Raw genomic sequence first — 26726 nt, forward strand, 5'->3', positions numbered from 1 at the left:
GCGGCTTTAAGAATACAGAATAATCAGACTGACTCCTTTCGACAAGAAGATTAATCGAAACGTGCTCCGAGAGTAGAATGAAATTGTTTTGATGTTTGTTTAATGTTTGTTAATGTTTGTGTTTCGTTTGTTTAACTGTTTGAAATGAAACGTCACAGGAGACTCGTTCGAGGCTCTTGCCAAGGAGTCCGTCGGAGGAGTCGCGAACGCGACGAATCTAAAATAAACGCCGCACAATGTTATCTAATTCGACGCGAAATTGGCATTTCGCAGGAATGCGGGCTCGTACTGGCCTCCTCTCTTCTTACATAGATCCTCAACAACCCTACCGAACAAATTCCATCGATTCGTTCGACGGGCCGTGATTTATCTCGCCGCGGTTAGTCATGGAAACGAGACCTTTTAATCGCCTTCGTGGACTGGGAAATTTCCTGGAGGAAGTGTGAATGCTTCTGGGTAAAAACTTTGGAGCATAACATGGTAAACTGGATATCTGAAAATGATCTGGTTTTAGGTTTCATGGAAATTGGGTTGACGGGTTAATTACGTTTTCTTCACTTTCTTCTATTACCGTAAGATTATAATGCGCAAAAGTTGAAAACTTTTTGTACGTACTAGTATGTAAAATTAACGCGAATTTTACGTATACAGAGTACTGCAGAAAGCATAATCAACAACATCACGTAATCTAAATTCCACGGCCGTAGCCAACACATTCCATTGCCCATAATTTTAGTTTTACTTCCAGTTTTCATTTTGTAACGTAACGCAAGTCTACGCTTTATTACGAAGACAATTTGACACTCGTTAAAACATTGTATTTTATCCTATAATATCCTGTATCTTGAAACAGTACAATTAGAATAGCCTTAGCCCTCTATCATAATGCGATCATACTTTGAAATAACAACTGGTGACGGTGACAACTGATTGTTGTACCAGTGATCTATATCGAGCTAAATAACAATCTGCTATGGAATACCCAGTTCAGTTTCCGATCCACTATGAGCTTGATCAATCAACAATCACGAACAATCACCAGCAATCCATTGAAAGCTTAAGTCACGAGGCAAACTGACCTTGCACCATGGTAGCCGCCCTGGAGAGGACGTCCAAGGCGCTCTCGACGGCGGACATCTCTTCTCTCGTACTTCTTCTTCGAGAACTTGAACAAAGGTATCCTTGATCCACCAATTTCACCCTTTTTAGTTTTTATTTCTAAAAGAACTTCACTTGTCCGCGGGATTGAACTTCAGATAGGAAGTGTTTCTCGAGGTAGAGATGCAGCAGGTGTTCGACACACGGGTTGAAATTCCCGCGATAGAACGCTGACGACCACGGCACCGTCACGAGGATCTCTGCTCTCTGGGGACAGAAGTCGAAGTTAACTGTTTGGGGGCCTTCCTCGCGGCCGAAGCCAGTACAAATAAAGTAAAACGGGGATTAAAAAACGTGACATTGTCTGTGGAATGCGGACCCCTCACCAGAGGTCTGCCGCCCGCGTCCTCCGCCTCTTCGCGTGCAGCCCACCCGACGCCGCTTCGCGAGTCCCCACGCGTATCCACTCGATCCCAGATCCCACTCCACCCACCGTTAACATACCGACTAGTAATGGCTTCGAATTACTCTCCAATTATTAGATTAGAACAAAAGTTCTTACCACTTTTATATACATATATAGACTTATATATATATATATTTGATTTGAGATGTATTCAATAACATATATTATAGTGGATAAGTATTTAGAGACTTGCAAATTATTGCAAGTATATAAAATAGTTCAAATAAAGCTCTTCGATCTAATTTTCTGATCTTTTATCTCAGGGAACTACATACAATTAGTAGACATTGGTAACATTAATAGTTGGTACTACGTAGTGTAAATAAAAAAGCAATGATCGAAGCTTGATGAAATATATCTGTTCAATATTGACATCTTAGAATGATCGGAATATATGTTTCCAACCATATTCTAAAAGTTTCCATGGACTTTATGAGGTATAAGCTATTTATTAGAGATAAATATAGAAGTTGATCAATGCTCGGTATATTACTTGTTTCAGTTTCAATTTAGCAGAACATTTGGTCGCAATTAAGGCAAGAAGTAAAGAATTAATAATAGAGAGACATTCTCCTGTTATAATGTTGAAAATATAATAAAGATACCAATGTTTTGATTGAATTGCAACAAGTGTCCAAATACTTATGCAAGGTAGTATATATACCATGTGTGACATGTCGTGACATCGAAAATTATATCACCGCTGAAAGAAAGAAAATCCTTTAGGATCTTGTATTTTTTACATACAAAGCTTTATTTAAGGAAATAAACGCTAAGAGGATATTAAGAGTTACTTGATCGGTGATACTTGTGTGTATGTTTGTACAGTGATAACTCCGAATTATGTAGGCATGCTCAAAGCTATTACTAGTAACAGCGTTCCTCTTCTTACTCTCGTATCGCGCCTCCTGCTCTCTTTCCAAACTTCCATGCAACCGGCGTCGCAATTTCATTTCTAACAACATAAACAATGCCTCTTAAATAGTACTTTCAACCTATTATTGTGTCTCTCATCGACTCCTTTCTGTTTCCGTGGCAAAAATAAGAATTATCTAAGGTGAATGCATACTTTTCGTACTCGATAGTAATAACAAAAGTGAAATTTTGTTTTTCTAGTATAATAAGTATACTTAGAAGGACGAGTATTAAAGTCCAATTGGAGTAAAAGGAAGCCAATAATCTGGTAATTTGGATCAAATACTTTTACTCCCACTCCGATATTCTTGCAAGCTTTTTCTAGATTCTTCCTGAAACGTATCTTGTCAACAATATCTTTTTTTAAATACTAATCTCTCGTTGGAATGTAGAGTTACTGATAAATTGAAAAGCTGATAAACATTCAATCGAAGATTACAAGTCAGAGAAGTAAATAATCGTGCCTCGCTAAATGAAATTCATCGAAAGCGATGAATCAACGAAACGCCGGGCACGCGAATTCCAGTCTCATGTAACAACATACACGCAAACGCGCGGGCATAATTAAAAAAGTTCAAATCTGTAACAAACATTTTTCGTAGAAAGCCTGATAAAAGAATAATTTCTGAAAATCACTCTGCATCATTGCTGCAGTTCATGAATTTTTATGTCTCAATCTCATTCTTGTTTTAACAAGACTTAATATTCTAAGAAAAGTTGTTGCACAGGATTCAAACAAAAGGCTATGCATATCAATACAACAATAATATACCTCTGTATCCTCTGCAAGCATGAGAAATTAAAAAAAGAAAGAAATTGGGCCAAAAAGGACAAAGACCAAAGTTAATAGAAAGTAGACGACCGGTGATGATTTCAGTAATTTTCTTACCAACTTTATACATTCTAAGAAAATCTTTAATGTAAAATAAAAATGAGAAAGCATGCATATCAGTGCCGCAATAATACTTCTGTATGTTTTTTCAAACTTGAGAAGTTAGAAAAAATTGTAATTGTGCCGAAAATTGGACTAGAAGAACAAAAAGCAGGATTAATAGAAAGTAGACGATAAATCGGTAACGATTTTTATAATTTTTTTACCGACTGAGCATAATGAAACGTACCCCTCGTCTCTCCGCCCGTCTTGAGGCAAGAATCGATAGAGGAATGCGACGTAGCGTGAAGAAAAAAAAGGAACAAGCCACGCATTCCTCAAGGTAAATCGAACTTAAGGTGGTTCTTCCCCCCATTTCCATGATTCACTCACCGATGTTTCTGCATTGACAGGCTGACGAACAGAGGATCAAACATCCGGCACGACGTCCGCTGGCACGTCGAGCCAACGCACAGTACGTATTTTCATTGAAAACGATGGAAAATCTAATGGTATGCGGTCGAACACACAAGGAACACAGGCTCTTTGACACACGAGAGCCAGCCTCGATTCCCCACTACTTAAACATTACGCTGGAATGTCTGGTATTCGTCCGTCGAGGCGCTCTCTAGCGGGAAGATTGCTAGAGGCACAAACGCGCGCCACGCCGACCGTATAAATACAGTTCAAACTCCCTCTTTTCCCTCCATCAATTATGCCTACAATTTCATATAATTCTTTCTTAGCAAACAAAATTTTTGAAGGGCTAATTCTTCTTAGATTTCTTTTAAAGTTGAGCTTAAGTCTCAATTAGCCTGTAAACCAAGGATTATTAAGGAACAACAGTACTATAGATGATTTTTCTAAATATATATAGGGGACGTAGAATAGAATACCTGTCTTTCTTTCAGTTTTCAGGCAATTCAAATGTTTTATTCAACATATTTAGCATTAAAAACAAATTCAGAGGCGTAACCTCTTGTATACTCTTCTAATATTTGCATAAAATCTGTATACACAAGTCATGAGCGTAATAAGACATATCTTGCAATGAGATTTTGACATACATTAATGTCAAATGTCAACACAATGATAAAAAAATTAAAATAAAGCGATTGCAATTAACGAATATGGATATTAGATTATAAATTCTTCCAATGCTTTTTATGTGGTAAAATTGAATTCTTTAAATATTGTATTACAAGAACTAGAACTTTGTTAAAGAGAAAAATTCGCATATTTAAGGTATCACATCATTTCCATCATCCTCATCGTCATCGCTTATGCTATCCAACGCGTAACAAAGCTGTAATTAAAAATTTAATAAAAAATTGACAAAATTGAACGATTCAACATAAAATTTTTGGGATATATGTACCTCGTCTAAATCGGGCCTCTTAAGTATTTGCTCCAGTCCTGATAATTTTTCTAAATAATTCGGTATATTACACGCGTCCAAAACAAAAGATAAACCCCGATTTTTATATTCCGCGATAATGGGCACAGAGCAAGCTGTGCAGGATGTAAATCTATGAGTAATCGTTAAGTGAGTATCGTAATTCCACAGGGAACCTCGTATCGTATGCGGTATACATCCCAACAAGCCTACAAATTCTGTATCGCTTGGGCTAATATCTCTGCTGTTACCCACCAACGCTGCAGCCTCGATTCTGTTAGATACAAAACAATAAACTATTAATTATAGGCAACTGAAATATATTTAACTTTTATTTGTATTAAAGTTTGTATTATTTTTTTTTTACCCTTGAGAGTGCTGCAACAAAGCTACCAATAACTCGACTGCTAATCCTGCAGCAATCTGTGATAAACCCGGCCTGCTAACTGTGCATTGCTGATCCAATGTTCTGTCAGTTTGTGACTATAGAATAAAATAACTTTTATAAAAAGAATAACAATCGTAATAATTTTATGATAGACTTACATTTCCAGGCTGTGTTACATCGTTACAAAAATAGCAACCAAGGTCCATACCACGGGGATTCCTAGCATCCAAGTCTGGTGAATCTGGACTAGTGAAATTTCGAGTACCGTGCCTCTGTACTGTATAAGAATCAAAACCCAAGGCTGCATTGATGGCAATCTTGTTCTTAGCAGCGCAGAGAACCGTAGGTAGCCACCTGGCCTCTCGAGAATCCAATAGAAGAAAGACAACGTCGCTCTTATCGACAAGTTCTTCCAATTTTTCCAGGGACTGCTTCGTAGAATCCAGCATACTTTTACCAACAACATGCCCGGGCATTGGAATGTGTAAAACTACACCTTCTGCATTCTATGTTATTAGTAAAATTAATTTAACAAAGCATCGATGAAATTAAAGATTTTTATGTACTCACTATGCTCGGTCGGATGTTCAATAAAGCGTCCTTAGCTGCATATGCTTTATACTTATGCTTCACAGCGTCCTGGTGACTGTACAAACTTTGTCGCACTGTGTTGCTATGAGATACGTTGGAGCTATCGACGAAAGTTATGTTATTAACTCCCCAACCTAGGAGAACTCTTGCTACGGAACAACCTAAGGTTCCAGCGCCTAATAAAAGACATTTAAGATCACAGATCTTTTCTAAATCTAGGTCAGGAGCAAGACGCCATTTCATTAGCTTTAAGTTCAGATTGATAGCTCTGTCTGACAATCTGATAGAAGATAAAAATGCCACTGAAATATTTGATATGTGTGCTTATCGTTAGTATTTAATTTTTTTTTAAATAATTACTTGGTTGGATCCATTGTATCAGATAAATTAACTATGGTGGGACCCAATTTATCGTTTGAGTTGCTTTCCCAACCCACCAGATGACTCATAAATAAAGCATCTCTTATGTCTTTATAATTTTCATATTCTTTGGTCTTAAGTTTAAAAACAATACTTTTCTGTGCTTTATTCCCTCGTATGGAAATAAATTTAATGTTTTTTGAAAAATAATATATAGGACAATGCCAACATAAAAGGCATAAAAGATTACGTAAAGGCCAACCTGGATTGGAAGTCATACATGGGTCATAAAATGCAAAATATATTTCACTATATTCCTAGAAAAATAGGTAAATATACATATATAAAAACAATTGTATTGTATTTTTATATAAAATAAATCTTTTAATATACTTGTGATTGCTTTTCCCTTGCATTAATTGTTTCTACTCCTGTTGCCAAGTCAATAATACTCAGTTTACCTTCTTTTGATATTGAAACTGTAAAATAACTTTTTGTCCTGCTATCTAATTGTAAGAAATGTTGAGACAAATCTTCTACTTGTTTGGCTGTGAATTCTTCATTAATTGATTGTGGAGATTCTTGATAATACATTTCAGGCAATTTCAATGGAGTGGGATGTGCAACCCAATAATAAAATTTATATTTTTTTAAATCTGAATAAGCCAAGACTAAAAACAATGACAATTTCCATGGGTTTTGCAATATTGTTCCATCTTGAATATTATTTATAATATCCTTTCCCATGGAGTCGATAAATTGTTCAGGATTAATTTGACGAAATGCTTCAAAAGTATTTGTATTAATCATATGTCCAAAGCAAAGAACCGATGAATTATTATTTAATGTCTCCAAGTCTCTAAAAATTACCTATATGGAATTAACTCTGACAGATATTTGAAATACAATGGTCGAAATAATAAATTATGTCACAGACATAAACTTACTCATTGAACGATGTGAAATCCAACACCAATGGATTGGTGTTGTCTTCGTTTAACGATTGCAGATTGTAATTTCCCCATAGATTGACACTTTTCTCATCAAGTTTGAATTTGTCAATCTTTAATTCCACAAATTTTGCCCAGAAGGTGCTGTCTGTAGAAGATCTCAATTTTGTAAATTTTACAAATTTCGCCATTCTCAAACTTCTGAAAATGATTGAACCATTCAATAAAAATACGTTATCAAGATGATAACAATAACAAGACTCACAAGTATATATTACAAGTTCCAAAGCACGACCACTGGGTCTGCTTATCTCAAAAACTCGCACGGTATTATTTACTCTATTATCGATAATGAATTGAACTAGTAGTACAGGGCGAAAAAATTCATAGAATCGAAGGAAAAGCAATTAATCATCGCATCAGGTCGCGATTTTAAGAATTTTCTACACGCATGCGCGTGTTTCGTACAAACTAATAAATTGCACTCTTTTCAAAAACCAAGTAGTAGAAAATTTTCTTTAACTTTCTCTCTGGAGATTACCTGTAATACAAAATAATATTTTTTCTTATAATTATTATTATAGTAATAACTTATTATGACTTGTTAATTCCTAATATTCAACTGGTAAAAGAAGAAATTATTTATTTTCAGAAAAGCCATAAGTGTTAAAAATTGAACTGTAAAATAAAAATTAGCTTGGACCATTTCAATATTTTTAAATTTTTAATATTTTATATCCTATTTGTATGTATCACGCATATTTGTGATTACTAATTGTACATATAGATTGTTAATTAATTATAGATTATCATACAAATTGTTATCAGTTTTCTAATCATGAGGATATAAAGATGTGAGTTAGCGATAAAGGAAAGTGATATAAGAATGAAAAGAGAACGCTGCACAGAGGCCTCTTGTGTCCTCATCTAATAACGTACGCACGTTTATATAGTAAATAATTAAGTATAACACTAATCAACGAGCGACGCCTCCATGCAGCGTTCTCTTTCTGCTCCCATATCGAATCCACTTACACGGTAACATATGACTCGCGTACTCTATCTTTATATCTCTATACATCTAGTACACAGAAATGTCATTGATACGGTACTGTCGGATCATCACTAATTATAAATATAGCTCCAATTTACCCTTCACTTTCTAAATTGCCATTATCGCACAGTAATTACGTTAACTTGTTAATTAACGAAATAATTAATTTGTGTGAAAGTAATAGAGATTGTTATCATTTTTAGAATACAAAAATACCACTGATACGGCACTGTCGGTGACGTCAGAAAGACAGTATGGCCGGACAGCATCGGCTGTCTGCATTGTAACGTACAGAAACGCTTTCTGGGGGTTCGACGGGATATTTTAAAAGAAATATGTCAGATTATTTAAGATCCGCTCTGGGATACTTGAACGGAGCCACAAATACCAATGAATACGTCGGACAAATACTGGAAATCAACAATGTGAAATTACGTGTGACCAGATTACTCGCCGAGGGTGAGTCTGTCAACCCTTCTAGCACTCCACTGTCACACAATTCCACATCCTAATTAAAACATTTCCATATTATAACCGTTTTTAATTATAGAATAAAAATACTTGTTTTTTGATGCAATTTAAACTATATAAAACAATAGCTGACACTGTGCCAACACTGTATATTATTCTCCTCTTGACATGTGTCAAATGTGTTTTGACATTCAGCTATGCAATGCTAGTGAACCAGTTTGCTATATCTAGAATGTTTTTAAAAACAGCCAATTAACTAAGATATATGCATTCAAATACCTATATATTATTGGCAGGTGTTGCTATATACTTTACTTGAATATATAATTCATTCTCTAAATTTAATATAGTTTGTTATAATGAAAACATAAATGAATTAAGATTGAGACAAGGAACTATATACAATTGCTTTTCCATGGTAAAGGATTGCTGATTCATTCAGAAATATCGATATTTAAAAAACATCACTACTGAGATAAAAGTTTTATGTGTAAACTTTATCATACATTTCTCTAGTACTTCAGACTATATTTCTTTCTAAATTATTTATTCTGGTCAATATTGAAATACTTGTATCAACAGGTGGTTGGGCTTTGGTATTTGCAGTTGAAGACATAAATACAGGGAAAGAGTATGCACTTAAGGTAAATCACTCATCCATTTACATTATTCTAAAGTAGCTACAGAAGGTTATACTGATCTGCACTTATTCTTCCAGAGGCTTATAGCAGTTGATGAAGATGCTAACAGAAGTATTATGCAGGAGATAGAGATTTTGCAAAAACTATCTGGCCACCCAAATATAATTCAGTATCTCTATGCTCAGCGTTTCGAACGCGAGGATCGTCAAGGATACGAGTATTTATTAGTAACGGAATTATGTCCTGGAGGTACAGTCGCAGATGCGCTCAGAAATTTATCGACGAATTCTCTGACTCTCGCTCAGATCTGTAAAATAGCCTACCAGGCTACAAGGGCTGTGCACCATATGCACAGTCAGCAACCTGAACCACTAGTACACAGGGACATAAAATTAGAGAATTTTCTAATCGGGAGCGATGGTCTGATCAAGCTCTGCGATTTTGGTAGCACTTCCAATCAGCAAATCTTGCCAAATCCATCTTGGAATGCTCAAAAACGCGCCACTTTGGAGGATCAGATGGCAAAATATACTACACCCATGTATCGAGCTCCAGAGATGATGGATACATGGAACAATGAGCCTATTGGTCCTCCAGTTGATTGTTGGGCGCTTGGATGTATAATATACTCTCTAATAACACTAAGGCATCCATTTCCTGAAGGTATTCAATTCATATCATGTTAATAGTAGAGTCGGTTCTTATTTAATTTCGTTTCATTCACAGGTAACAAGCTCGCAATAGTTAATGGCAAGTACACTTCACTTCCGCCTAATCCTCGTTTAGCCTGTTTACACGACATAGTAAAAGGATGTCTCGATGTGTCTCCGATACGAAGGCTGACTACATCAATGATTTTGGAGCGGTTAGCAGCGATAGCCGAGTCAAACAATTTTGATCCTAGAGAACCCCCGAAAGTGGAAGTTTCAGTGAAGACTCCACCGCCTCCCAGACCTACTCAACCACCTAGCACACCCACTCCGCCACCGAGACCATCTCCTCCGGTAAACGTACTACCTCCAAAGTCTACTCCAGCGACTCAAACTGCAGTCGCCAAGATCCCCGTAGCTCAACCGACAGGCCTATTTAGCTCATTGAAAGGCGGTGCTGGCAGCATTTTGCGAAACTTGAAGGATACTTCGAGCAAAGTGATGTACTCTATGCAACAGAGCATGGCCAGAACTGAATTAGATGCCAGTTACTTAACGTCGCGTATATTAATCATGCCCTATCCAGCAGATGGAATAGAGTCTGCCTATAGAGCTAACCATGTGGAAGATGTAAGAGCATTTTTACAAGCTCGACATCCTCCGCCAGCTCGTATACAATTGTATAATTTATCTCGGGGTCGACCAAACGTGTCTAGACTTCCTGGTAGACATATCGACTGTTCTTTCGCCTATGCTTCCTCGGATTCTAATGCCCCGCTGTTGTCAGCTCTCTATCAGATATGTCAGGATATTTATCGATACCTGAATGCCGATTTTAATCACATCGTAGTGTTGTATTGCAGTGTGAGTATACTTTGGAGCCTCTTAGATTAATTAGAAGCCATAATATTTTTTAATGTTGCTTCCTTCTTTTAGGATGGATATAGAGCCAGCGCCACGATCGCGTGTACTTTACTAATATACGCTAGAGCATTCTCTACATCTGAAGAAGCCATAGCGATGTTCATAACAAGGCGACAGCCTCCCCAGCTGCAACCCTCGGAATTACGCTGTATTAATTATATGAGTTTGCTGAGTACCGGTGTACAGCCTCATACAAAGCCTCTAGCCCTTTGTTCCTTAATAATTAAGCCTGTTCCACTATTTACTAGGGCAAAAGATGGTTGTAGACCTTATGTTGATATTTATAGTAACGGAGCTTTAGTATTTTCCACTAAGCGACCAGAATACGAGGACATAAAACTGTTTGGAATGATGAAGGGAAAGGTTCAGTTGGCACTTGGCAATGCTACCGTTAGAGGAGATGTTACCTTAGTCATATTCCACGCCAGGCAGCAGCTGGGTCGAATGATAGGAATTAAAATTGCCTCTGTTCATTTTCATACTGGTTACATACCACTTAGTGAATCTGCTTTAACGTTCAAGAAGAAGGATCTCGATGATGCGCCTGAAATAGGCGGGAATTTCAGTGTTATTTTAAATATCATGATGGCTGAGGAGAATCCAAAGATGGCAAGAGTTCCAGCTCCTTGGGAAGCGGAAATATCCTCGAAATTGGAACCAGATCCATTATTCGGATCTACTTTGGAAATGGAAGAAACTTTAGAGAGCTTTAGAATCTCTAAACCAGAAGAGGTAAGTTATAGAAATATTTCTATTAAAAATAATTAAAGTTTAGAGATTTTATGATATTTCAATGTAAAAATGTTAGATTCAGAGAGAAGTAACGACTCCGCAACCAGTCGAAGCACAAAGCAACGTTAATGTACAACAAGAAGTACCTCAACAGCCAGTAGAGGACATAGAAGAGCAAATAAAAGAAGAAATCAAGTTACAAGAAGCAGATTTATTGAACCTAGGAATGCCAGACACCAGTACCTTGAATAATACTGCACAGGCTACAGTGAACCCGGGATTAGATATTTTTTCTAACTCGTCAAATTTAACTAGTCAAAAAGAAAGTGATCTCTTAGGAGGCTTCGGTGATTTTATTCAACAAGAAACGAAAAACACCGTGCCCACTATTACCGATCCTGTCCAAAACGATCTACTATTTGGACACGATCAGCCTACTACTAAGAATGACAATGCTAATAATAATTTGAACAATTTATTCTTCAATCATAGACAGCCTACTACTAAGCAAAACCTTAACGATTTATTTGATCCACTCGGTGGAAACACTGCGAATTTTTTAGGAAGTATGCAAGGTTCTAAACCAAATAACACGAAGCCTCTATCCGAGGAAAACTTTCCAAGAAATTCGAGCGTTCCGAACTTCGCAGCTCAAAACAAGGATCCCTTCGCGAGTCTTGCTAGCTCCCTGGGAGCTGGATTAACGTCCAGTTGGAATGGAACGCCGAGGAACTCTAATACTCCACAATCCGCTAGCCCCGCTCCAGCTAGCACACCGATACACTCTAGCCCCAATACGCACAGGAACGCAACTAACGAGACCAATACCGCTGCTGCTGCTGCTGATACCGGTGTAATAGGCAATAAAACAAGCAAACCGAGTGGAGATGCCTTCGAGGATCTATTGGGCAGTCAAGGCTACAATTTCTTCAGTTCGAGGAAAGCAGAGAAAGACAGCCCAAAGACAATAAATCAAATGAGAAAAGTAGAAGCTGCTAAGAATATGGATCCAGATAGATTGAAGATTGCCGAATGGACAGAAGGAAAGAAGGGTAATTTAAGAGCCCTTCTTTGCTCGTTACATACGGTTCTCTGGCCAGAAGCTGACAGATGGCAACGGTGCGAGATGCATCAGTTAGTTTCTGCTGCGGATGTAAAGAAAGCTTATAGGAAAGCTTGTTTGGCTGTGCATCCGGATAAGGTATTATTCAAAATCTGAAACTATCGAGTAAAATGTTAATATAGATATGAACAACGATATCGTTTCTAATCCTTTTTCATACTATTCTTTATAGCAAGCAGGAACGGCTAACGAGAACATTGCAAAGTTAATTTTCATGGAACTGAACAATGCTTGGAGTACATTCGAGAACGATGCGTCGCAACAAAACCTATTTAGTTAATTATTCCGATCTGACTGTTATATACTTGTTATGTCCACGAGTTAAGGTAGTTCCTAGCGGAAAGAGAGACCCGAGAATATTATTAATTATTATTAATTATTATTAATTGTAAGATATTGACTATATTATTATTATTGGTAAGACATGACTCTCCATGTTACATTCCGACTAATGTTATCTCAGCTGTAGCGGAAGAAGAAAAAAGAAGAAGCAATTAAGGGATTATAGTGAATGCAGATTTTCGAAAAAGCTGCGTCTGAATGGCTACCTATGTACATGCATCTTCTTATCATATGAAAAAAGCCTTGTAAGATCACTTAAAAAAGGGGGAACTGTATTAGACGTAACTGCGGCATAACGTGTATATGTATATAAGGCAAAATGTAAATTAAGGAAGATTCCAAATATATAAAGATATTTTCCGGCCGACTACAGTCTCTTCCATATTCCACCGTCCATCCACTGTCTATTTAACCAAGACTTCTTAAACATCTAACAAATTCCAAATAATTTTAAATACCATTTTTTGTAACTTTTTATACAATAAAAAAGGGGATTATTTATTTAAAAAGCGACTATTTTATTTACATTAATAATAAAAAAACAAGACCACAATTTTAATATCTTTTAGAGGGAAGTTGAGAAATTGAAACAGTAGAGCCCAATCTTAATGTTCGATGTCTCATGGTCCACAGAGAGACGCACATGAGAGATACATATATAAGTACGTGTGGTATAACACGTATTTGCGCGAGAGAATGGTATGTGTACTATAGGGGTGAAATTTAAAGGGAGGGGCTGCTCGAAAATGGCTGTTATGCACGGGGTAGGACGTCTAGAAGAGGGCAAGTGACGGTTCATCCCTGTCTTCCACACTGACCAATTGACATTATTTTACGACAATTGATACGGTTACCTAATCGATAGCTATTATGTGGCGGTTAAGAAGCAATCTTCGTACTGCTCTTCACCCACCCCCGGATCTGCGACATATGATTCGCTTCGGGAAAAGGTAAACTGTCACAGCTCTTTTTCCTCTGTACACGTTCAAATTTTCTAAATTCAATCGTTAAATTTATCCGATTTTATGCACTGTTTCGTCGTGCGTGAAAAGTTCCATGATTTTTTTTAATAAAGTGTGAACCTTGGAAACTGGAGTGCGCAAATGACTAAAAAACGTTTCAGAGAGAAAGTATGAAATAAAAAAGTACCTTTTACGGAAGCAAGACAACGTTTTGTGTCAGAATCAGATTAATCATGGCATTATTCGCGCAAACACGCTAGAAATACGAGATATTTGTATGTAGCATTGTCAACAATGTGAGACTAATTTGTGACACGTCCATGAACCATAACTGACTCATGTAATTATATACAATATATATCAATGACGAATAATTCGTTAATTCCGATTTCAACGATTACAGATTGGAACCTTACATGAATGATGTAAGTCAGAAGAGCTAAGCAAAGAATAATAAAGTGGAGAGAAAGACAGAAAAGCGAAGAAGATGTTCGGCTTCGCTTGGAGATTTCTATTCCTCTTTTTGCTGGGTACTTGTTTCTGTCTCTGCTCTACGGATCCTGCCAGATCTGTGAGAGCCATTAAGGGACGGTTTCGAACATCTTACGCTGCATGGCGTATCGTGCTGTGTCTGACACAACCACAGGGTTCACTGAAGACAGATGTACAAAAAGCATGGGAGAAGGCAAGGCTGGAGTCATCTCATGCAGACATGAACGTGTCTTTCATAGAGGCACCAGTCAAGACAGATTCGCTGTCTTATCCTCTGTCACTGTTAAGTAAATTCTGTAATGAAATAAAAGCTGGGAAAACTGTATTGAGTCTTATCATTGGAGGAGGATCTGCAGCCAAATTTCTCGTCACTGCTGCAGCTTCCTTGAATATTCCAGCCTTGTGGCTACCATTTACACACGAGGATTTCCTTAGACAGGTTTGTAGTCATGGATAAACTGCTTTCCTAAAAAATAGCTTTTATGTAGTTAACAAAAGATTCGAATTTACAGGGAAATATTGGTCAATACGAAAGTCGTATAGGTTCTAGTACAAGGGAAGTGGGAGCAGCTGCTGCTGCCTTGATGCATAGAGCAAATTGGCATGCATTCACTCTCCTTATAGACACTACCTTGCTGCCAATGACTCATCTTTTACACGCGAACCAAACGACCTTAACACCTAGAACTATTATACATCTTCCAACGAATGACAAGACCTTAAGGATGAGACTCAAAAGAGTTGCCGAAGAGGGTGGCAGTGGAGGAGTCATAGTGATGGGTTGTGACTTGAACAGTGCACGAAGAATCCTAGCTGTGGCTGGTAAATATGAAATGCTTGCAGGAAGATTTCTGTGGCTCTGGTTGGATCTGAAAGCAGAACTGAGACCCAATGAACCAAATATAATCAGTTCTACTATTATACACAGCTCAAGATCGTCGATAGCAACGAATGAAAATCCTTCACCCGTAGAGAGTATAAACCGAAACGCGAATCTCGTAGCGGAAAGTCAGTTATCGTTAAACTCTTTGCCCAGTTTAGCGAACGATATACATCGATTACAAGAATATAGGTGGCAGAGCGAGAGGTCTGTGAACAAACAAGAAGATAGAAGCTTTAATTTTGACGACGACGAGGATATCAGAATAATGGACAAAGAATTGAATTCCAAGGATTTTATGCCAGTCGGTATGCTAGCGTTGAGACCCTCTGGTATAAAATTGATGGGTAGTGACACTATATTATCCAGAATGATCAGGGAGACCTCTCAGGCGCTGGACGAAACATTCTTAGAAGTGAAACCCAGACTGAATCGTTTGGGAGAAGCTCAGCTCGAAGAGAACTTCGTACCAGAATGCTTTCCAAAAAGTAGCGCCAAATTTTTGATGAGCAAAATGAGGCACAATGTTTCCAAGACCTTGACTCAGAAGTTAAGAAATTCCGTGAGTCAACTTTCCAGGGACAAGGCTAAGTTCCAGTTGCTGAACTTACAAGCCATAAGATTTCCAGGAAATAAGACTCAATTGAGGTGTGTGTTTAATTAAACGTTTTTGTTAAATAATTGAGTCTATCTTTACAATTCTAAATCTAAATTGTTCCAATTATTCAAAACACTATGTTCGAGATAATGTATTCCAATGTTTTTCCGCACAGATGGACGAAAGTCGGCACGGTGAAAGGTGGAAAGGAGGTTCATCTAGACACGATAATTTGGCCAGGAGGTGGAATCGTGCCAGCGTACCTGGAGCAAGGAGGCGAAAAAATTGGCATGCCAATGTATCGCATAGTAACAGCACTGGCACCACCGTTTACGATGGTTACGAATCTACAGGAAGGTCTTTGCTTAAGAGGACTGTTTTGTCGTCAAGAAAATACCTTGATGTGTTGTTACGGTCTAAGCATGGACTTGATGTCCCTGGTGTCTCGTGAACTAGGATTCCGATACGACTTGTATCTGGTAAAAGATGGCCTGTTCGGCAAGAGAAACGGCAGTACATGGAACGGAATCATGGGAGAACTGGTCTCTGGTAGAGCTCAATTAGCCTTCGCACCACTCAGCGTGTCTGCTCGTAGAGCAGAAGTAGTCGACTTCACGACACCGTATTTCTTCAGTGGGGTCAGCTTCCTCACTGCGCCAAAGCTCAAGTCAGAAATCTCGCTATTTGCTTTCCTATTTCCATTCAGCACAGAGCTGTGGATCGCTGTTTTTACGTCATTGAATTTTACTGCCATAGCAGTGGCACTGTACGAATGGTTCAGTCCATTCGGCCTGAACCCATGGGGTAGACAACGAAGCAAGAACTTCTCGATAGCTTCTGCTTTGTGGGTAATGTGGGGTCTTCTTTGTGGACATTTGGTCGCCTTCAAGGCACCAAAGTCTTGGCCTAACAAGTTTCTAATCAACATTTGGGGCGGTTTCTCCGTTATCTTCGTGGCTTCCTATACGGCCAATATAGCTGCCCTTATCGCGGGTCTCTTTTTCCACCCTGCAGTGAGCAATTATCACGATAAAAGTGTAAGCAGATTTTTGATTAGGATATTATATCTTATTCCTGAATAAACTAGCTAGTAATTGTGTTATGTGTTGCAGTTACTGTTGCAAAGAGTTGGAGCACCAAGAGCATCCGCAGCCGAATACTATGTACAGAAAGCAAACACACAATTGTGGTCTCACATGGCCAGATATTCTTTGTCGAACATCGCCGAAGGCGTGGAGAGATTAAGAAATGGTACTTTAGATATTCTCATAGCTGATACTCCTATTTTAGATTACTATCGGGCGATAGACGATGGTTGTCGATTACAAAAGATCGGAGACACCATAAATGAAGACACATATGCCGTTGCCCTTACCAAGGGCCATCCTTTGAAAGAAAGTATATCTAAAGTTATAGCTAATTACACGAGCACTGGACTACTGGATATCCTGCAAGAAAAATGGTAAACTACTTTCACAAGAATACTGTCATTTGATTAAAAATTGCAAGTGAATACGATCGAATAACTGGAATAAAAAATGATCACAACAGGTATGGTGGTTTACCTTGTATTCGAGGAAGAGAAGGAATGGATACTGGCCTTGACCATGAACAAGGGGGACAACCCAGACCTCTGGGTGTAGCTTCTGTTGCCGGCGTATTCTGTCTTCTAGGAATGGGCGTTGTACTTGGTACAATTATTTTAGCTGGAGAACACTTGTTTTACAAATATACGTTGCCCAGATTGAGACATAGGCCGGAGGACTCTATATGGCGCAGCCGTAACGTGATGTTCTTCTCACAGAAATTGTATAGATTCATCAATTGCGTGGAGCTGGTGTCGCCACACCACGCTGCCAGAGAACTGGTTCACACGGTACGACAGGGACAGATCGCCTCCCTGTTTCAAAAAAGTGTCAAGCGAGTAAGTGACTTTTTGCTTCCGTAGACTGTAACTTTTTTCATATATCTACAAGGTAGCCATGTTCCAGAAGGAACACGAACAACGTCGAAGGCGCAAAAGTAAAGCTCAGTTCTTCGAGATGATCCAGGAGATCCGGAGGTGAGAGCTGAAGAATCCATTAATCTTACTTGGCTACTCCAATTCGTAAATCTAATCAGTAAATTGTTTCAATTTTGCAGAGTCCAACAAGAGGAAAAGATAGAAACTGTATCGGAAGAGCAAGAGAAAGAGGAAGAGGAAAAAACTGTAAAAGGAAGAGAAAGAAGCAAAAGCAAGAGCCCTTTGATGCCCCGAAGTCCAAAGAGATCAGAGAAAAGCAGAAGTTCGACCAATTTATCAAGCTCCAGGCTAGGATTGTCTCCGATCAGCCTGGAGGCCCCAATGAAGCCCAGAGAATTCACTCTGAGCAGCACTAACCTCAGAGCAAGAAGCCCTTTGGAAACAGTAGGTCGTCGCTTGAGCCACGGAGATGGAGGATCACCACCACCGCGTCTAGGCTCTAATTTCGGTGGCAGTGCAACGCTAAGACCCCTAGCGCCAACGAAAAGCGATTCCACCGGAAGTACGACACCAACGATCAAGGGTGAGTCCACTGGGGGAGGTGCTCCTACACCCAGATACGCGAGAAGTCCTGCAAAACGAGGGCAATCGTTCCCAGTGTTTGCCACGTTGAGGCCACCACACTCGTCCAGCCATCAAATGTCCAAGAGCCCATTATTATCCCCTAATAATGAGCTAACTTCCGCTATCGGACGGAAACTATCTCGCGAATGGGGTTCGGGAACTCTAGATATCAGCAGGTCTTCCGAAACGGTCGCTGGCGGCTGCTCTTATACGCTAAACCAGGAGATGACGTTATCCTTAGAGCGGCCGTCCCATGAGAAGATCCAGAACGATCCCCTACCCATCAAGAAGCCTATAAGAAGAGCCAGAAGCCATGAGAACAGAGACACCGGCAAGCTGATGGCCGATCTACCGTCGCCAAGACTCACCGCTCAACCGGTGGTAGGAGGCCGATCGGTAAGCGAACGAACGAAAAAGCAGTTAGAGTCCGAATTGAAAGCGATTTTAAGTGCCAGAGCCCACCACCGCGACCTTCATCCCCCTTGATAGACGACAGGCTATCTCATCTAATTTTAATAAAGAGACAGAGAGAGTTCTTGCAGAAGTGAGCCATAAAAGCTTCGAGGATCGTTGCCTCTGAGGGGCTTTGGTTGATTTAAGCAATATCAGATTTATAGGTCAATTTGTAGAAGAAAAAAAAATCCGACAAACAGTAAAACAAAAAGATATATATATAAAGGAAAAAGTATATATATATAGACACAGTGTCTCCGGAGGTAATTAAAGTGTAACACAAGAAAGGGATTCTCTCACGAAGAAAGAGTGAAATCTCTTTATCTGTTCATGTTGTTACGTACATTGATAATACTGATAGAGTATGTTGATAAAAAAATGGAAAAAAAGTGCTATAAAACTTTAGTAGATTGTCTTAACGAGTAGCGACTTAAATGAGTAACTAAAGTATTTTCTTGTTGGCATTTTAACTCTACAGAGGCTGTCGGTCTGGGCGAGTCTCTCTTAAAATTATAATATGATTATTAGATATCGTACACTGCCGTATTTCTCAAATTCCTTTTAATCATTCGTAGATGACTCATCGACATCTTTCAGTTTGCCATCTGAAACAAATTGGTGATGGAGATTCGAACGGCCGCATAAGACAATGGCATATATTAAAGTAGGAAGAATCGACAATGAATAGAAATAAGTGAAAGCTGAGAATCGCTGGTCTACGGAATTTTGCTGACTCACATACTGCCATAAACCTTCTAGTATTTCTCTCATGGGAGGAGAGAAAAGGAGAGACTCGCCCGTAGAACTCTCAGCGTAGAATGACCATTTACTAAAAGAAAAAAATACATAATCTTATTAAAAATTATCTCATTCAAAATAAAAGAATGAATAATAAAATATATTGAAAGGCGGACGAAATTTTAATCGGACGAGTCACTTTTTTACCGAAAGCTGGTATACCATTATATGGAATGAAATTCTATCAGCAAACATTTAACGACGATAATTGTATGCACACATTAATCATTCTATTTGTAATTTCATTCACTGATAGTGGAAGAAATCGTGTGTTTACTGTGCAATAACCTTCCACCAATTATTAGACTGATAGGTGAAGAAAAATTTATGCAGGAATTGCACACACGCATCCACGGATCATTGGAATTGAACACGCACATATATACACTCTCTATCTCAAAATGTTCTTTTCCTCTTCCTTTATACTTTCTTCTTCCTTTTTTTCGTCAAACTGAAAATGAAGGACACGCACATATATACACTCTCTATCTCAAAATGTTCTCTTCCTCTTCCTTTATACTTTTTTTTCCTTTTTTTCGTCAAACTGAAAATGAACTATCATCGTTCCAACTTGATCCCAACTACCCAAACTTAGACTGTTAGAATGAATGTGTGGGACTAAATTAATTGAAAATAATTGATGAGCGAGGCCTTAGGAGTAGTCGATCCGCCCAATTCTTTACTTACGGATATAGCGTTTAATCGTATTATCGAGCAATTCGCTATATAATTATAAATTATACATAGAGGATAGCGATTTAGTTTCATAGTTTTCTCGTTAGGCACTGTATCCGACACTCGTAACTGAAATTCTTGAAAGTCTAACGAGATAGAGACTCTCACAAATGCATGTTAGTTATCATCCTTGAAATTCAAAAATACATTTCACTAAATTCAGACTATGCTTCAGAGACTCTATAAGACAACATAAGTTGTTCGCAGGCTGACTACATACAACTACTGAATCCTCAATCTGATGTATAACAAGTGTAACTTCTACCAATGAAAGTGTCCCAACTTACAAGTAACTACATTTGTTTTACCATTTACACTGTCAGCACCTACATGTTTACACCTGTCATTTTTTAGCTAACAGACTTTCGAGAATATTTCATACATGATGATGAGGAAACAAAGACAAATATCATTGTGTTACAAACAATAAAGATAATTTCCATAAATTTCTTTCAATTGAATAACAAAGAAAAACGACTGGCTTGCTTGCAATAGCAGATTCAGGAAGTAATCAAAATACAAAGATATAGGGGGCCAGTTTAGAGTCACCCAAGCCTAACTAAATCAAAGATAGACTTATTACATTAATTAATAGCTGTAACATTCTTTAATAAGTGGGTTCTGCCGGTAATTTAGTTCAGTAGTGATCATATATATTCTTTTCTCCAATTTATTCCAAAATGCATAAAAAAAGAGAAAAAAGAAACCTGTCTTTTGAAAGTCTTTGTACATATGTGTCTTCTACTCTAGATACCTGAAGAGGCATTATTGCACTGAATTAAAGGTCGAGCCCCCTACTTCATTGTGCGCCAACAAGAACCTGTATAATGTGAGCATTTTATGGAAAGATCAGAGCAAAATTCATCTGTACTTCTATCTTTATTATTCAATTACAAATCAAATATTCTGAAAATTATTACATGCGATAATCAAAAAAATTGAATCGGCCTATTTAATGTAGAATTTAGAGAATTCCCCTTAGTTAATTAAAACTTCTGGATCTTTTAGTGCTCTTTTCTTTCCATTCTCTAAATTAATATCATGAAGTGTTCTCATTGTTCTCATCAATAATGTCCATAAAAATAACAGATTTAAAATTCAAACTTTCGAAAATTTGAACTTTAAAAGAAAAGGAACATTTATTGCTTGATAATAAATCTAATATAAATTTGTATGATTCAGTTATTAGAGATAACTAGTAATTAAAGTATTAATAACATTCTAATAGCCTTAACACGTTATTTCCACGTTTAATGGCAATAAGATTATTCTATACTATAAAACACTGCCATAATTTCAACTATTGTTATATTGATTTTAAGGTCCTGCCAAATAATATTATCGCATTAAATATAATGCATTCTTCAGGGCTCTCTTAAAAACAATTAAAACTTCTCAATGAAAAACAGACATTAACTATACATCGCAAATAAGTCAAGAAAAAGATATTCTCTCAAATTCACAAGATATTTGGATTTGTTGCTTAGGTATGAGAACATTTCCAATATAAGTACAGAATATACTGACAAATTAACAAATAGGAAGTATCAAATACTGAGGACTTGTTCATTGAATTCTATGCATAGAATAATGTCTCAATTCACAGAACAAGGTTCCTACTATCTTTGAAATTTATTTTTTCAACAATTACAATGGAACTTTGTACATTGTGGAGATTTAATAGTAAACTTCTCAACTGCATAGAATGCAATGCTAAAAAAATTCTTGAGGCTCAATATAGGTACTTCTGTACTACTCTTTCGTTTTGCTAATACGAGTAAAAACTAATAAGATCTAATTCATAAATACTTATCAAGAACTAACCATTACTTTAAAAAGGTCTTTAATTTGGTAGACCAATTGCTACTTACGTTGCATTAAAGTTGCATAAATTATAACTTAAGCACAATGCAACTTTAAGGAAACGAAATAAGTATTGTAAAATCATAAAGTAAAGGATTACACGAAGTAGTCGTATAATAAATCACAGAGATTCTGTTACGGCGGTGACTTGTTGGCGTACGGTATTAGGTTAGGTTCCTCGTAACCTACCTCGTCTCTCTTGTTACGCCTACTATTATACTGTTATTGTTGAAAACTCCATATTAATAAGAAATAAATATATTGTCTCAAAATAAACGTGGTCTCTCATTTTCCCAATTTCAAACTCCTAAAAGCTTCAACCTATAACCTCTTCATTTCTCAATCCTTACATAATTAACTCATAAATATGTAATGTAAACCTAATGATTGTCATTTTTTATATGTGAATTCCTCCAACATTTTCAGTTTACCATCAATTTACTGAAACAATGTAGAATACAAATGCATACACATAACCAAACAAATATTTAAAACATATTAAACGGATTCCTGGATAACAAAATGCGAGCCAGAAAAATTACCGGACGTATTGGTTCAAAGGTGCGCGAACGGTCTCAAAGGTAAAAACCTCGGTGAGTAGCTGCTAACGTGCTTGATCATCAAAGCGAAATAAATGCAAGTCATTCACGTCATCTACGATCACGAGTGTTGTTTCACGGTCGAACTTTCGCTTGTGTTTGTCTCGTACATAGCCCCGTGTGGTAACCATATACTTAGACACTGTCTCTTATTACCTTATTATCTCGGTAAGACCGAGCTGCTTGCGGTATAGTGACATGTAAATATAAACGTATTCGCTGTTGTCGTCCGAACGATTAATTCTTTGCATCTCGTTTTTTCACGCTTTACCGCCCAAATTTTTCACAGACACATATGTAAAATATCGACGTACGTATTACGAGCATGGGTGGAATGTATATTTTTCATTCAGAAGCCGATCTCGAGTAACGAGTTACTCTTATCAGTCCTTAAGTAACGCGTTAGAATAGACGTTAAGATATCGATGCTCATCTTGGAGAAAGAAAAATTTGTCAACTCACAGGATTCTTTGAAAGCACGTGCAAATAATAATTTCACGTCTGACGTGAGCCAACATCAACATCATATTTGTTAGTACTTATTGTTCATATCTGCGTCATCGAGCACGATCAATTAATTGGCAACTTAGCCCTTCAAATTATGTTCGCTCTATCGCATCTCCTCTTCCCTTCTTAATTTATTTTACTTTGGGAAATTTATCAAGATTGCAAATTTTTATTCGCAATTCATTTGCATTTCTCTGTTTTGCCGGCGATTCTTCGGTCATTCCTGTAAGTATTTCTTGTGTTCTTGAAATATGGTTTATACGTGGTGCTTAATTGTGTAGGATTTGTCTATTATTGGTGAACTTAATTCTTTCATAGGTTATTTTAATGGATGAAGAAGATTGTTGCATGAAAAAAGAAGCTCCTAGCAGCTTCCATTCCAAAAATCTTGGATCTAGTTCTTCGTTCATGACCGAGGGTGAAGGCCTAGATTCTATGGAGAAACATGGAGATCTTGGTGACATGACCTTTTACATGGCAAATTATATTAAAGATGCTATGAAGATGATGTTCATTATGCGTAGTCATCATATGCTGACTGATGTTATATTGGAAGTAGGGTCAGAGTTATTCTATGCACACAAAGTAATATTAGCTGCTGCTAGTCCATATTTTAAGGTAATTTACCTTAAAGACATACAAAAAATATACACTGGACAAAGACAAAAATTGTATTGACTTGTTTTCAATATTCTAGGCAATGTTTACGGGAGGTTTGAAAGAATCTGAAATGTCTAGGGTAAAACTTCAAGGTGTCAGCCCAACAACGATGGCACGTTTAATATATTTCATGTATACTGGTCAAATAAGAGTCACAGAGATTACAGTGTGCTCTCTTTTATCAGCAGCCACCATGTTTCAGGTATGTAAAAGATAAGTACATTTTTCTAATAAAAAAAAAGGATGTCACAGTATCTAATATACTTTTTTTACATCTATGGTGCAGGTTAGTAATGTCATAGATGCGTGTTGTGTATTCTTGGAAAGACAATTAGATCCCACAAATGCTATTGGAATTGCTAATTTTGCTGAACAACATGGTTGTCAAAATTTATGTCAGAAAGCAAATCAATTTATTGTTCAACATTTTAGTCAGATATGTCAGGAAGAAGAGTTCCTACAGTTATCGGCAATGCAATTGATAGCACTAGTGAGAAAGGATGAGCTGAATGTACAGGAAGAGAGAGAAGTGTACAATGCAGTGTTAAAATGGGTCAAGTACAATGAAGAAGCCAGAGGACCCAAAATGGAGCACATATTGCATGCAGTGAGGTGTCAGTATCTCACTCCTAACTTCCTTAGAGAACAAATGAAAAACTGTGATGTTTTGAAGAAAGTACCTGCATGCAGAGAGTACCTTGCACAGATCTTCAAAGATTTGACTCTTCATAAAAAGCCAGTGGTAAAAGAGAGAACACCCAACACTCGCAGAGTGATATACATAGCTGGTGGTTTCTTGAAACATTCTTTAGATTTGCTAGAGGGGTATAACGTAGATGAAAAAACTTGGACTCAACATGCTAAACTAATAGTGCCAAGATCTGGTTTGGGTGGAGCATTCCTAAAGGGTATGTTTTATGCTGTTGGTGGAAGGAATAATTCACCAGATAGTAGGTAAGTTTCTTGGAAGGGAAGACAGTAAGAAATTAGACATAACATTTTTAAGAATTTATATGAATTTGCAGATATGATAGTGATTGGGTTGATAGATACAATCCAATCACGGATCAATGGAGAGCTTGCAGCCCAATGTCTGTACCAAGGAACAGAGTAGGAGTGGCTGTTATGGATGGACTATTATATGCTGTTGGAGGTAGTGCAGGTGCAGAATATCACAATTGCGTTGAATGTTATGATCCAGATCACGATACTTGGACTAACGTGAAGCCAATGCACATCAAGAGATTGGGAGTTGGAGTAGCTGTAGTTAATAGGTGAAACTCGCAAATTATTTAAGGTTTAAGAGTTTCTTATTAAACTACGTTATCTATGTGAATTCTGTTTATAACAGATTACTTTATGCCATTGGTGGATTTGATGGAACAAATCGATTGAACTCTGTAGAGTGTTACCATCCTGAAAACGATGAGTGGACAATGGTTTCACCCATGAAATGTAGTCGATCAGGAGCTGGAGTAGCCAACCTCGGACAATACATATATGTGGTGGGAGGATATGATGGAACAAAGCAATTAAACTCTGTCGAAAGATATGATACAGAAAGAGATATATGGGATCAAGTCAGTAGTGTCACTATTGCTCGTAGTGCACTCAGTGTTACAGTACTAGATGGAAAATTGTATGCAATGGGTGAGAACCAAAAAATATTTTTACAGAATAGATTTTATTTAGATTTGTGACTTTATCAATGAATCTTTTCTTATTCAATATTTACAGGAGGATATGATGGTGAACACTTTTTAAATATAGTTGAAATTTACGACCCTATGAAAGACACATGGGAGCAGGGAGTACCAATGACTTCAGGAAGATCGGGTCATGCGAGTGCGGTATCGTACCACCAGTGTCCCATCCATTGTGATCATCTGGATCATAATATATCTCTAGAGAAACCACCATCGTGATATATGTAATTATCAGGTGTTAATTTAAATATTGGTATATAAACGAAATTCTTAATCTAGGGAAACAAATACAAAAAAGCAAGGCAGAAATAATGGAAATAGTTGCCCAAACGGTGAACGAGTGACAGACTGATAATTATGTATTTTTGAGTTGTAATGTAAGTTCTGTTCTGGAGATTGAACTGCATTAACATTCTATAATTTTATTCTTGATAGAACCTCCCGATAGATTCAATGATTTATTCTTATTAAATATAGCATACAACATATATATGTATATGTTTTAAAATCATAAGGACCTTATCTATCCATATATATATATATTGTTTTTAAAATCAAATTTGTATAAAAAAACTTTCTTATTTTTGAATCGCTGTACATTTGTAATATATTATTAAACTAATATACTGACACACATGCACACGCGTGCACGCGGATCTGTATGTATTTGTAAAATATCCACAACTAATTCGCGCATTTTTGATCCTATCAATTAAATGTATATCCTGCCTAATTATTATATGTTAAGAAATGTTGAAAGACTTGATTAAGAAAGATGAAAAATATATATGCTTGAAATATTATCAGTGTCTTTTTTAATAAACATTCTTCAGAAGTTCAACAATATTTATAATTATCTAGTAATAAAAAAAATGTGCACTAATTAAAATATAGTTAAAACTATTTCTTTAGTT

At 37.2% G+C, this 26726-nt stretch overlaps 4 protein-coding genes and 1 long non-coding RNA gene across 12 annotated transcripts; 3 read left to right on the plus strand and 2 right to left on the minus strand.

Moving 5' to 3' along the window:
• Positions 1-1079: 1079 nt before the first annotated feature.
• LOC126874409 (uncharacterized) lies at positions 1080-8207 on the minus strand. 4 transcript variants are annotated; one of them, XM_050636429.1, is made up of 12 exons: positions 8071-8207; positions 7301-7576; positions 7033-7236; positions 6479-6944; positions 6086-6402; positions 5705-6005; positions 5293-5640; positions 5114-5229; positions 4729-5020; positions 4247-4656; positions 3744-4165; positions 1080-1365 (listed from the first exon to the last, which is right to left on the minus strand). In XM_050636429.1, the coding sequence occupies exons 3-10, from the start codon at positions 7224-7226 to the stop codon at positions 4591-4593; spliced, it is 2100 nt and encodes a 699-aa protein (XP_050492386.1). In that variant the 5' UTR covers positions 7227-7236; positions 7301-7576; positions 8071-8207; the 3' UTR covers positions 1080-1365; positions 3744-4165; positions 4247-4590. The 4 variants fall into 4 exon arrangements, with proteins under 4 accessions (XP_050492386.1, XP_050492388.1, XP_050492387.1 ...); XM_050636431.1 differs by lacking the exon at positions 8071-8207 and having other exon boundaries at positions 7033-7233; XM_050636430.1 differs by lacking the exon at positions 8071-8207 and having other exon boundaries at positions 1080-2519.
• Positions 8208-8275: 68 nt separating this feature from the next.
• On the plus strand, positions 8276-13339 carry LOC126874405 (cyclin-G-associated kinase). Its single transcript, XM_050636422.1, has 7 exons — positions 8276-8548; positions 9143-9204; positions 9279-9864; positions 9928-10715; positions 10788-11507; positions 11584-12708; positions 12803-13339. The coding sequence occupies exons 1-7, from the start codon at positions 8425-8427 to the stop codon at positions 12908-12910; spliced, it is 3513 nt and encodes a 1170-aa protein (XP_050492379.1). The 5' UTR covers positions 8276-8424; the 3' UTR covers positions 12911-13339.
• A 150-nt stretch (positions 13340-13489) lies between these two features.
• LOC126874403 (uncharacterized) lies at positions 13490-21183 on the plus strand. Of its 3 annotated transcripts, none has more exons than XM_050636417.1 (8): positions 13490-13922; positions 14338-14865; positions 14939-15954; positions 16080-16941; positions 17017-17366; positions 17456-17828; positions 17896-17966; positions 18047-21183. In XM_050636417.1, the coding sequence occupies exons 2-8, from the start codon at positions 14422-14424 to the stop codon at positions 18975-18977; spliced, it is 4047 nt and encodes a 1348-aa protein (XP_050492374.1). In that variant the 5' UTR covers positions 13490-13922; positions 14338-14421; the 3' UTR covers positions 18978-21183. The 3 variants fall into 3 exon arrangements, with proteins under 3 accessions (XP_050492374.1, XP_050492376.1, XP_050492375.1); XM_050636419.1 differs by having other exon boundaries at positions 17899-17966; XM_050636418.1 differs by lacking the exon at positions 13490-13922 and adding an exon at positions 13930-14274.
• Positions 19249-23031, minus strand: LOC126874420 (uncharacterized). Its single transcript, XR_007692788.1, has 3 exons — positions 22883-23031; positions 20430-22781; positions 19249-20193 (listed from the first exon to the last, which is right to left on the minus strand). It is a non-coding gene; the product is annotated as an uncharacterized LOC126874420 (long non-coding RNA).
• LOC126874411 (kelch-like ECH-associated protein 1B) lies at positions 22779-26615 on the plus strand. Of its 3 annotated transcripts, XM_050636436.1 has the most exons (8): positions 22907-23139; positions 23229-23671; positions 23765-24064; positions 24144-24308; positions 24393-25060; positions 25132-25380; positions 25458-25756; positions 25844-26615. In XM_050636436.1, exons 3-8 carry the CDS (start codon positions 23774-23776, stop codon positions 26029-26031), a joined length of 1860 nt encoding a protein of 619 aa, XP_050492393.1. In that variant the 5' UTR covers positions 22907-23139; positions 23229-23671; positions 23765-23773; the 3' UTR covers positions 26032-26615. The 3 variants fall into 3 exon arrangements, with proteins under 3 accessions (XP_050492394.1, XP_050492393.1, XP_050492392.1); XM_050636437.1 differs by lacking the exon at positions 23229-23671 and having other exon boundaries at positions 22779-22933; XM_050636435.1 differs by having other exon boundaries at positions 22907-23671.
• Positions 26616-26726: the final 111 nt, after the last annotated feature.

This window comes from Bombus huntii, chromosome 16 (genome assembly GCF_024542735.1).
Source record: "Bombus huntii isolate Logan2020A chromosome 16, iyBomHunt1.1, whole genome shotgun sequence".
NCBI classification, from domain to species: Eukaryota; Metazoa; Arthropoda; class Insecta; order Hymenoptera; family Apidae; genus Bombus; species Bombus huntii.

Coding starts and splice junctions, on each gene's coding strand:
- LOC126874409 (XM_050636429.1), bottom strand. CDS start 7,226: ATGGCGAAATTTGTAAAATTTACAAAATTGAGATCTTCTACAGACAGC. Junction 6,945..7,032: donor GATTTCACATCGTTCAATGA/GTAAGTTTATGT, acceptor GGTAATTTTTAG/AGACTTGGAGACATTAAATA. Junction 5,641..5,704: donor TGAACATCCGACCGAGCATA/GTGAGTACATAA, acceptor CTAATAACATAG/AATGCAGAAGGTGTAGTTTT.
- LOC126874405 (XM_050636422.1), top strand. CDS start 8,425: ATGTCAGATTATTTAAGATCCGCTCTGGGATACTTGAACGGAGCCACA. Junction 8,549..9,142: donor GACCAGATTACTCGCCGAGG/GTGAGTCTGTCA, acceptor TTGTATCAACAG/GTGGTTGGGCTTTGGTATTT. Junction 10,716..10,787: donor TCGTAGTGTTGTATTGCAGT/GTGAGTATACTT, acceptor TCCTTCTTTTAG/GATGGATATAGAGCCAGCGC.
- LOC126874403 (XM_050636417.1), top strand. CDS start 14,422: ATGTTCGGCTTCGCTTGGAGATTTCTATTCCTCTTTTTGCTGGGTACT. Junction 14,866..14,938: donor ACGAGGATTTCCTTAGACAG/GTTTGTAGTCAT, acceptor TCGAATTTACAG/GGAAATATTGGTCAATACGA. Junction 17,967..18,046: donor ATGATCCAGGAGATCCGGAG/GTGAGAGCTGAA, acceptor TCAATTTTGCAG/AGTCCAACAAGAGGAAAAGA.
- LOC126874411 (XM_050636437.1), top strand. CDS start 23,774: ATGGATGAAGAAGATTGTTGCATGAAAAAAGAAGCTCCTAGCAGCTTC. Junction 24,309..24,392: donor CAGCAGCCACCATGTTTCAG/GTATGTAAAAGA, acceptor TCTATGGTGCAG/GTTAGTAATGTCATAGATGC. Junction 25,381..25,457: donor GGAGTAGCTGTAGTTAATAG/GTGAAACTCGCA, acceptor TGTTTATAACAG/ATTACTTTATGCCATTGGTG.